This window comes from Lonchura striata, chromosome 1, assembly GCF_050655825.1.
Source record: "Lonchura striata isolate lonStrDom1 chromosome 1, ASM5065582v1, whole genome shotgun sequence".
In the NCBI taxonomy this organism is placed as follows: Eukaryota; Metazoa; Chordata; class Aves; order Passeriformes; family Estrildidae; genus Lonchura; species Lonchura striata.
In genome coordinates, this window is record NC_140703.1 from 85952304 (window position 1) to 85963946 (window position 11643).

Here is an 11643-nt window from a genome sequence, read left to right on the forward strand (position 1 = left end):
CCCTCCTTTTCACAGGCACAAACAAAATGTACAAAGCATCTTTAAACTAGGGCTCTGGCCTTTCTCTGCCCTTTAAACTAGGGCTCTGGTACATTAAAGCTGATTTTTCAGAAGACTTCAGCACTCTGTACTGTAATTCCTATGGGTCACAGGGCTTCTGTATCATCAGCTTCATATCTAGTCGTAACATGGTAGTCTACCATATCAGTTCCTTTCTATTTCTAGTTAGGAGCTATCTTTTAAAATGAGTTTAATCTTCCATCTCTTCCTGCCGTGCTGTTCTTATGGTTAAAAAAACCCCACCTTCTTCCAACTTCCAGGCTGAGATGATTCAGTACTGATGTGTAAAAATCTGTTCCTCTGCCAATATTGTTCAGAGCTTGATTACCTCTCTTCCACACTGTTGTTCATGCTGCTGTGCACTGCTGTGCTCTTTCAACCTTGACTTCGAGACTAAATAAATCACACAGCTTGGTCCTCTCCAAGAAGTTATTTCACCTGACATCTCTCTGTATCTATTAAGAATATTACTTCACTCCCTTAGGGCTCGGGTGCCTATAACAAAGAACATGTTAATACCACCATACATTTGCCCTTTTCATGACTAGCTCACTCAGGGGTTCAGAGTCACCCCTTGAGCCACCAGGGCCCCCTGACCAGGCACACCTGAACACTGCTGCTACAGCAGTTTTGCAAAGCCAGCTCTAGCCTACGAAAAGTGTCTCAGCTTCTGCTTGATTTGGACTTGGCCTCTTCAGAAAATCTAACTTGTCTAACATCTCACAGACACTGTGGCACCAGGGACCAAGTCCAGCTCCTCTGAGAGCTTTTAAATACCTCAGCCTTTAGATACTGCCTCCATCCTTTTTACCTCCTTCAGTCTCCCACCAGATTCCTGCACACTTTCTAACCTCTGGCACAGACTAGGTGCCAGACCAGGTTCCAGGTGCTCATGGTGCCAGTCGTGCTGCACGATCCATTCCTGTCCCAGGTGGGTCCAACCTTGAGTGCTGATCAAGTGCTGCACTGGATTAAAAACAATCACTTGTGATACATGACTGAGAAGGAGCATGAAAGGAGAGGCAGCAGACACTGAGTCTGACTCCTTCAGTGCTTGACTTTGCAGCACAGACATTGAACGCCTCTGTAACAGTGTGCATAGACAAGAGGTTTCCTGGCATTTTTTAAAAGCTTGTACTGAAAACAATAGATGTCAGTGATATGCATGTGAGTCATTGCTAGAACTGGGACTGTTTAAATCCAGTGTACAAACATCTGTCACTTGAACCAAGGACACAGACAAGGACCTCCCCCAGACTCCTCTGTTCTGGTGGCTAGTGGTAATGTCCACTGCAGAAGAGTCTGACTGCAAAGGCACTCCCAAATGGAGCTCAGACAAAGGCAGCTGGGTGAGACAGCTCTCACATCATCCCTTTTACTCACAGACTGAGCTCAGCAGTAGCAGAAGGTGGGCAAAGACTTTATTTTTACAAATTTGAGCTTTAAAACTTGAGTTTTGCAGGACAGCACTTCTTCCCATGCATCCACCCCAATGCTGCTAGGAGAGCATGGGGGCAGTTAATAAATTCCTTATACAGAGGGAAAGAGGGGAGTCTGGTTTGCAGGAGAAATGTGTTTATGTGGGCTGAGAAAGGTACAGGGGAGGGCAAGTTACCATTGCCCTGTGGACCAGCTCTCCATCAAGGGGCTGGTCCACTGCCAGTTGTCTGCACAACCATTTGAGCTGAAACATGGCAAGAGCTGCTTTTAAAGAGCTACCAGTTTCCCCCTAAAATTTGGACTCAGACTCACTCTGCTCTCCCCCCTCTTCCTGCCCTGAGCTTTCCTCCTCTATCTCTTCCAAACAATACACTTGGGACAATTCCCAGTTGTTGGTCCCTACTTCTCCTAGCTTGCTCTCTCCATGCTCCTTCCTTTCCTCACACTCTTAGGTAACTTTTCAAATTAAAGCAGCCACAACTTCCTGCCTCTCCTTTATCAAATCTGAGTCACTCATTCATCTCACACCCAAGTCCTTTGCACAACAGATTCCACTATCCTCAACCAAAATTTAATTCCTTTCCCCATTCTCTCATGTTTACCTCATCTGTCATCAATGCCTTTTGCTCCCACCTATAGACTTTTCCATTATTAAGCACTGGAGAGCTGAGCACTGGATTTGGGGGTCTTTCTTAGGAACTACACAGGGAAAGAGGGGATAGGGAAGCAGGCATCAGTGGGAACCAGGAATGGCAGAATCCTCTCTGCTCAGCCCAGTGATGCAGCCCCTGCCATGATTACATGGTTTTGATTCCCTCTGTACCACACTGAGTTTTCTATGGGAAAGAAAGAGGTTTGCACATGCTCACTGGAGATAAGACCAATGCAGATTTTATTTGGTATAAAATAAAGATACACACACATACCAAAACCACTTTTACTGAGCACGTGCTATTAATTTTATACAGACATTAATATATTTGGCCAAATCAGAATAGAAATCAGAGGTAAAAATAAAAACACAGGGGACATCCCAGAGGTACTGCCCCTACCCAAAATGGAGTTCCAAAACACTGAAGTGACAAATGATTTCAAAGAAATAGCTCTGAGAATATTTGAACACAGGCAAAAGACCACCACATCCTAAGTTAAAAAGAATATGCAACTGCTTTGACTGAAATTTCAAGAGACTTAAACCTTATGCCCATGACAAAAAGCTTCAGTGTATATACAGTTGAAGTTTGGCAAAGTTGAACCTTCAGAAACAGGGAAACAAGTTTGGAAGCTCCAGGGAAGGACTGGATTCTCACTCAACAGCGACAAGAAATGGCACTGCAGGTGCCCCAGGTTAGCAGCAGAACTTAACATCTCAGTGCTGGAAGCAAGAAATCACAGTACTCAATATCCAGACTGGAAGTCCTAAAATGTTAATCAGCTGCCAGCCTGCTGTTCAGAGCCGAGACTGCCAGATATACATCTCATCAACTAACAGGCCCCTTAAGCATTGAAACCCACCACCTCAATGTGTTTGCATCCAGCTTTCATCTCTTTGAAACACAGCCAAGAGAAAGACAATTTGGACCTGGCCCCTCATTCACACACACACACACAGACACACACTGCCAGTGGGATGTTGAAAACTGCTAGTGCAAGGCTTGACATATCATATTTCTCCCATGTCATCCTCCATGGTGTAATGTTAAATAGGAAAGACAAAACAACATCTCAAGTAGTCCCAGTGCTGCACGGATTGCATGGTGACTCTGAAAAACGACATGCACCATCAGAGAGTCTCAGTGACAGCTCTCTGTGCTCAAGAAAGGAACAGAACATGCTGTTGGGCTTGTTGGCTGTCGAGGTTTCGGTGGTTTAATTGTGCTGCCATAAGAAACCCAAAACTCTGCAGTATTTTTCTTGTTGAGCTTTACTGAAGGTGGTGGTACTGAGAACTTAATGAAGAAATTCAGGACTTTTCTTGATGCCCAGACTGATGGGGGAGGAGGGGCTAAAATGACTCATGCGATACTGAAGTTGTTAAATAAGTAACTCCACAACCATATCTAACTTTTGTTAGATACTGCAACTGATACCAAACTATTTCTATTGTACCTGCAGTATGCAAGTACATACTGTGGCTATCTACAAGGACTCCGTATCCTAAGGAGTAGAAATAAGGCAGGGCCCAAGTATTTCTTGGTTGTAGACTTTCATAATTTCCCACAAGCAATTATGGCATGGAAATATCCCAGCCTTTTATGAATAATTACACTACTCAAGTTTCTACCTCCCTTAACTTGGACATGTGACAACCAAAAGTTAAGTAAAAACAGACAACAGAGTTGTCTTGTGAGCATTTGTCAGTTTGGTACCCATTTCCCACTATGACTTTTTAATAAATTAGTTGTTATTTCATTGTATGTAATGTACCATAAGTAGGTAATTTTCACCAGTCTCAGTCCAAAATACTAAAACTTTATGGCTGAGTCCTGCACTCTGCAGGACTGCACTTTCTGTTCTCTGCATGTGGTGTCACTGACAAAGTGATTCTAAGCCTTCCAAGTTCAGGTTGGCTATAAAAATGTGTTCACTGTTCTCTTGATTATCATACCATGCTCTGCTCTAAATGAGCAGTCACAGCTCAATTTTCTACATCATCCAGTAGAACGGTGACTTCACCTCAAACTGCTCAAGCCATACATGTCCAGCTGCTCTCAAAATGCAGTCTAACGATGGGTGTCCTGCTTTCAGCAAGTTCTGGTTGGTTCCAAAGATCTCTGCCACTGAAACTCCATGCTGGTTGTCCTAATCAGGCATGTTTCTGCCTTTCCAGACAAATACCAACACTGACATTTGACAGTACATTTGCTTTTTCTTCAAGGCCTGAGTTTCAAGACCAAGTATATGCTGTAAGCACCCTGAATGAAGCTGTCCAATGCCATCCAAACACCCTGAAAAGTGGGATTCATTTGTTGGTGAGCCTTAGTTGTCCTCCTTGGGCAGGAGAATTTTAGAAAACCTTCTAGTGACTGAAGCCCAGATGTCACATCACCAGTCACTAAACAAGTGTCATCCACATACTGTTTTAAGATGTCGTTCTGGCCTACTTGCTACTTTCTCAGCTTTGGATATTCCCTATGGACTTTTTAGATGAGTTTTCTAATGAATTCAGGTGCTCTGAATACAAACCGAAAATTACACCTGCTATATTTTCGTACACTTTGTCTAATAGAGCCCTTTTCACATTATACAAAAATTTAAAAATTAAAATAATCACTCATGGAGAGCAACCAAGCTAGTGAACAAATTTTGCTGACAGAAACAATTATTGATACAGAAAATGCATCTATCATAGATTATCCTGAGTTGGGACAGACCCACAAGGATCAGCAAAGTCCCATTCCAGGCCCTGCATAGGACAAGCCCAACAGTCACACCATTGGCCTGGAGCATTGTCCAAATACTTACTGAGCTCTGTCAGGCTTGGTGCTGCGACCACTTCCCTGAGGAGCTGTTCCAGTGCCCAAACACCCTCTGGGTGAAGAACCTTTTCCTAATACCCAGCCTAAACCTCCCCTGACACAGCTCAGGCCATTCCCTGGGTCCTGTCACCAGTCACCAGAGAGAAGAGATCAGTGCCTGCAGTTCCACTCCCTCTCATGAGGAAACTGTGGACTGCAATGAGGTTTCCTCTCAGTCTCCTCCCGGCTGAACAGACCAAATGACCTCAGATGTTCCTCACATGGCTTCCCCTCAAGGCCCTTCACCACCTCTGCAGCTCAAACATGGAACACTTTGAGAAAATACCAGATAATTTCCAGTAAGTGGATTTTCTCCCAGGTATAAGAAACAAGTTAAGCTAAATGTTAACACTTCTTTGCTCATCATGATGAACAATTTTCAGTGAAATTAAATGTGAACTTTGAAAGACTTATGAAAGATATTTACCACCTAAAAGAGCGTAATGAGATTCTCTGCTTAACTGTTGCATCACACAATTCTGTGACTGCAACTTGCTAGGAACAAATCAAGAGGATATACTGGATTTTAATCTTCCATCCTATTTAAGAAAATAAGTATCATATCATCTTCTGGTATGCACAAAAATCTTAATTTCTTTCCAAACCTGTCAGTACAAGTCAGGCTGGGTATAGTCCCAGAAAAGCCTTCCAAAATAGGCTACCTGACACAGGTTATCAAGGCATTGTACAGGTACTGTCTATTCAAACATCATTATTAAATGCCACTGGAACACCCAAAGACAAATTTTGACATCACAGGCACAGTGAGAGAATGCAGAAACATCCCCTAGATAATACACACATTTTTCTAGCACAACATGAGACCCTGTAATTCATACTTCAAGCAGAAGCCCAAGGTTGCAAAACTGTATAAAGTATGCTACAGGGAAATGGATAAATTTGTTCAAAAATATTGTTATGACTACATTTTCCTGTCAGATAATGAAAGAGACCTGCTTCTTATGCCAACATACTCTCAGATGGGAAGATCAAGGGAAGAAAGAGCCAAAATAAATGAAGGTTCATCCTAACTTAGTGACATGCTGTACAGCACAACACTCAGAGCACAAAAATGTACCGTGCAATTCAAACACCTCCTCCATGATAACATAACATCTTTGAAATGCCGTTATTTTCAGCACTTTATATAAATACTGCTTTCGTCTTGATCCTGGATTATTCTCATTTTGAAACTCATATTCTGGGTTTGTATTTGAGGACTGCATGTAAACATCCCTGTACACTCTTGTGAAGCCATTTAAAGACTACCAGACTGTAATAGATACAAAAGCAGTCTCTATGAAGTTATGAAACTGCATCCCTAAATTACAACTGAACCTTCTATCCTCACATAAAGAAATTAAGAAACAAAGGCGCTTCAAGATAAACACACACCCTCTTCTCACAAAAGCTGCAGGAACATATAATTTTAAAATCCAAAATAAAACTCCAGTGTTTTTTGTTGGTTTGTTTGTTTGCTTCATTTGTTTACTTTTTTTTAATGTAAGATTTTATTTGGGAATGATTAATGTGTCTTAGCCTCTTAGAAACATTTGCTTTTGTCCAGGAGTTGCCAGCTGAGAGGATGTTATTGTTTGGAAGGGATGTGATCAGGAGGACCCTGAGCACGGTGCAATGTGTCAGCCCGGAAGCAAGGGAAGAAAAGTGATTCTCTCATCTCTGAGAGAAAACAAAACAGAAATGTCAAGCATTTGCCTTCCAGTTTCATTCGCCCCTACACGTGTTCCAAAGAAACACGCTAGTCACCTGTATCTCACACGAATATCACCAAACTGTATCAATGTATGTATATTATAAAAAATCCTGCTTTCAAAACAATTACAGATTTCTTTAGAAAAGCAAAGATTTCTGCCACAAACATCTTCAAAACACATAAGCAGGCAAATGCTTACCCTGCTGCTCAGAACGACAGACGGAGCTGGACACAGCTCCCCTTCCCTCAGCCCACCCCCCCGCTACAGCACCAGCAATGAACAGGGGCAGAGGCCATCCCTGCAGAGCAGGTTTGGAGCAGGAGAGTTGAGCCCTGCCCTGCAGCAGGCACCCTCCTCCTGGCTGTCCAGGCCCTGCTGACCCCTGCAGCGACTTCACAGAAGCCTCTTGTGTTTCAGTAGCAGTAAGACAGAGGTCAGTGTGATTCAGAGCTCCAGGAGGGCAATGCTCTCACAAGAGCACCTTCCAGGTCCTCTAGTTCCTTGCTGAGAGTCTTCACCTGGAGGATTTTTCAATTTTCATGCAGTTTGTTTGTAGCATACCTGTTCTTTGTACATGATCACAATTTCAAGCTAAAAGCCTCCAAGAGTGATGCCGGACTCGGAGGACACCTCTTACCAAACCCTTCTCGTAAATAAAACATCCCCCTGCCCTCTCCACGCAGTCCAGAAGGAACACAGCCACAATGAAGCCACAGCGGCACGGGCGGCCCGGACCCTGCAGCGCTGCCTGTGCCCGAGGCGAGGCAGGCGTCCCTCAGCCCCCGAGGGAGCGCCCGGCCCGCCAAGTGGGCGCCTACCCTGACAGCGGTGACCCCCGCGCTCAGCTCTGCCCGACGGCGCCCGCCCGCCCGCCCGTCCGTCCGTCCGTCCTGGGGCCCGTCCGGGACGTGCGGCTCGGGCGCTACCGGGCGTCGCCGGCGCTGAGGGGGTAGGCGAGGATGCTCATGGCCTCTCCGCACGCCGCCTCCACCTGCCGCACCTGCTGGCGGCTGAGGCGCTCCCGCCAGGCGTGCACGGCCTCCCGCGCGTCGCGGGCGGAGATGAGGAAGGGCCGGTCGGAGGAGTAGGCGGCGCCGCGGGTCATGTTGACCACGAAGTCCTCCAGGGCTGGCGGCACCGTCAGCCCGGCGAAGCGCAGCAGGCGCCGCAGCTCGGCGCGGGGCTCCCGCACCAGGTCCTCGTAGCGGAGCTGCGTGTAGCGGCGGCGGAGCCAGTCCGGGGCGCGCCGGGCCAGGAGGAGATCGCGGAGCCAAGACTGGCAGATCACCTCCAGCGCGCCGCCGAGGAAGAACTCGGCGCGGTGCTGCGGCTGCGGCGGCCGCCCTCCGCCCAGCATCCCGGGCGGCAGCAGGAGATGCTGCTGCTGGTGGCGGGCCGGGCCCCGCGGCTCGGCGCGGTGGCGGCTGCGCAGCACCTGGACGCTCTCCCGCAGCAGCGCCTGCCGCGCCTTCAGGCGGGAGTTGTGGACGGCGCGGGGGTCGCGGAAGAGCTGCACCACCCGCAGGTTGAGGCCGGGCTCCCGCAGCAGCGGCAGCAGCGCGCCCAGCTCCAGCAGCCGCACGTCCTTGATGACCACCACCGGGTACTTGCGGCACTCGGCCTCCAGCTCCCGCAGCGCCCGCGGCGGACACGTCTCCTCGCAGGTGGCGCCGTCGACGAGGCCGATCTCCCCGCGGGGCCGCGGGGCGGCGGGGCAGAGCGGCGGCGAGCAGATCACCTTGTTGGTCCGCCAGCCGAAGATGCTGGCCGTGGTGAGGTTGTCGGCGGCGGGCGGGGCGGGGGCCAGCGGGTCGCGGGGGCCGGACGGGGCGGTGTAGAGGCGCAGGACGGAGAAGTCGCATCGGAAGAGGGCGCGCAGCATGTCGCGGAGGGCTCCCTGCAGGCTCAGCGCGTCCCCCGGGTAAAGCGCCTGCCAAAGGTGCCACATGGGCTCGTACAGGTAGAAGACGTCGGGGTGCTGGTTGAAGAGCTCCCCGAGGAAAGAGGAGCCCGTTCGCCAGGTAGCGTGCAGGTAGATGTGCCGCTTCCCCGCCGTCCCCGCGCTGCCGTTACCCGCCGCCCCGGCCGTGCCCGCCTCATCCTCCTCCTCTTCCTCGTCCAGCGGCGGCCGCTGCTCCCAGCCCCACTCACTCAGCGCCTCCTCTAGGCTTGGGCAGCGCCGCAGCAGCGGCTCCTCGTCCGTTCGCCCGCGCCTGGCTCCGTAGTCCAGCGCGTAGGGCACCAACAGGAGCAGCAGCAGCGTGTACAGCACCAGCACCGCGGCGAAGCGGCGATGTTCGCCTCGCCACCGTCGCCGGCCCTTCATCGCTGGGGCCGGCTCGGACCCCGGCTCCGCCGACTCTCTGTTTGCCGGAGGGCGGCTCTTTGCGGAGCAGCAAAGTTAGCGGCGGCGGCGGCGATGTGGGCGGCGGGCGGTCCTCCCCGCCGGGGAGCACGCCCACGGGCACGCCGGCCCGGCTCCGGGCCGCCGGCCGCGCCGCCCGCCGCCGCCTCCTCCTCCTCGTCCTGCTCCTCCTCGCAGCGCGACGCGGACGCGCCCGCACCTGCCCCCGCCGCCGCCTGAGCAGCCGCTGCCGGCGGCGGGGCGCGGGCTGCTGCTGCTCCGGTGCCGCTGCGCCGGGCTCCGGGCCGCCCCTCGCCCGGCCTCCCTCCCTCCCTCCCCTCGGGCAGGGCCGGAGGGGCGGGCTCGGCACGGCGGGACTCACCCCCGCCCGGGAAGGGGCGCACCGAAAAGGAGGTGTGTTAGTCAGGACACGTACCGGGCAAGCCGAGGGTGTCCCGAGGAGGAGTGGTTGGTCCTGCTATTCACCAGAGCTCCCGAGAAAGAACACGCAAGACGCTACAGAAAGGAGAAGAGGTGCAAGTGTATTTTTAGGGTAGACGACAGCTATTAAAATCTGCAGTGAGTTTCAGAAATGCTGCAGTTCTGCGCTCTACAGAGCTGCGGGGTTTCTCAGCTACACTTTTGGCTACGTTTGTGTGCTGATGGGATGCGGACATCTCGATTGTGACTCATTGCTTCAGTTTTTACACCTGTAAGTTCCATAGCTGTCTGAGCAGGTCACTCTTTGCAGCTGGAAGGAAGAAATGGGCATCCACAGAGGGACATTCAACCTATTGTGGATGTCTTCCTGATAGCCCTCTTTATTTACTACAGTAGGAGCATAAAATTACCAGTTCAAATGTAGACTTCTAGTTTTTTAGACATCTAAGATTATTTGAAATCTGGGAAATGGAAAGTCAACAAGATGTTGATTTCAGGTGTTTCAATTAAAATACATAGTCTCAGAATCTCCAGCCCAGCCCTTGCCTGACCTTGGAAGATGCTCACATAAGGAGATGGACCATGGTCCCATGTTCCTGGTCCAGGCATCCAGCTATCAGGAAAGTGAAGTCCCTGTCCTGCTGATGGTGTAGTGCGACCTGCTGACAGTCCTGACCTCTAGGCATACGAATATTTAAGTATGGTGTGCAGGGTGAAATTCAGAGAGGGTAACACAGTTCTTGCCCTTGATGTATGATGCTTTGACTCCTAGAAGAGTCTTTATGGTATATAAGCACCTGTGGTTAGACACATGACACAGCCTTTGTCAATGACACCACATGCAACTGAGAACAGAAACAACCCATTAGTTTCATGGGTCTGGAAAATGCTCCATCCATACAAATACATAGATACACAGCCTGAAGATGCTGGACATAGTATGAATGTCCAGTTATTAAATAATAATCTAATTTTGAATTTGTCAGGCAAAGCACAAGGACCAGAAATCAATGCAAGAGAGAAGAAGCATGCTTCTCTTCTGTCCAGGTGGTGAGCCAGTTGTCTGCCTACTAATGCTTTACCATGTTAATAAGTGTTAAAGACTGGGCTTCCCACCCTTTATAGCATGCTGAGTGAGTAGAAGGTGCCAAACAAGATTTGTGAGCTCCTTAGCAGAATAATGTTGGAATTATGGCATTGGAAAGGAAATTCTGCCTCAATATACATTTCACTGCTTATGTTTTTAAACACCAAGATACACCAGTATCTCACACTTAGCAGTGTGAGTTTCACCTCTGACTCAATAATACCAGGATTTCATCCAGACTCTCAAACAACTAAAGGAGGACTACAGAATAAAAGCACACTTGCCAAAATCAAGTTAAAATCTTGTCCAAAAAGTCCCTTCCCCATCCAAAAACCATTTATACTTAGTATTTTGAGAATCTTCAGTGTAGCTAACTTGTAGTAGCTGACTTTTGCATCTTGCAAAATAATAATTTAGATAGATTTACCAAGATGGGATCCTGAGAAGTGATGATGAGAATGGCTAACTCTGAGATGCCGGGATTTCCCCTTTGTAAGACAAAATACTTGGGTTGGCAGTAGCATCAGCACCAGTGATGGCCAATGAGCCACGCTGCAAGACATGTTACTTTAAACTAATTTTGTATGGGTTTCTACGACATATACTTAGGCCTAAGAACTAAAATCAAGGTCTTAAACCTGCCTAACTGAAGTAAAGCTGTCTTGTAAAGAATCAAACATCTCACAGAGTAAGACAACCCATCAGAAAAATGCAAAACCATAGAAATGAAACTATGTGTGTCTGTGGTAACTGTTCTAGAAAAAATGAAAGATGCAAATAGCTTTATCACAAGTTACATATTTTAGTAAAGATAAAACTGTAGTTGCTAAAAGATTATCAGATCAAAAAGAATGACAGTAGTGTTTTGTTCTCCACCTTCACAACAGTTCCTCTACTGCAAGAGGATTAGGCTGTAAGTGTTTACTTCAGTTGTTTTGGGTTACAGCTGTTTTTGGATTCCAGCAAAGCCAGTATTTATTTTGTCACCCAGTGGGTGCCTGAGCTAGAATTTTAAGCGTTGAGAGCCAGCCTTCCTGA

The 11643-nt window shown here is 48.6% G+C and overlaps 1 protein-coding gene across 1 annotated transcript; it reads right to left on the minus strand.

Moving 5' to 3' along the window:
* Positions 1–2369: 2369 nt before the first annotated feature.
* Positions 2370–9351, minus strand: CHST7 (carbohydrate sulfotransferase 7). The gene has a single exon (XM_085557300.1). The coding sequence runs from the start codon at positions 9057–9059 to the stop codon at positions 7656–7658; it is 1404 nt and encodes a 467-aa protein (XP_085413426.1). The 5' UTR covers positions 9060–9351; the 3' UTR covers positions 2370–7655.
* Between the last annotated feature and the right edge of the window lie 2292 nt (positions 9352–11643).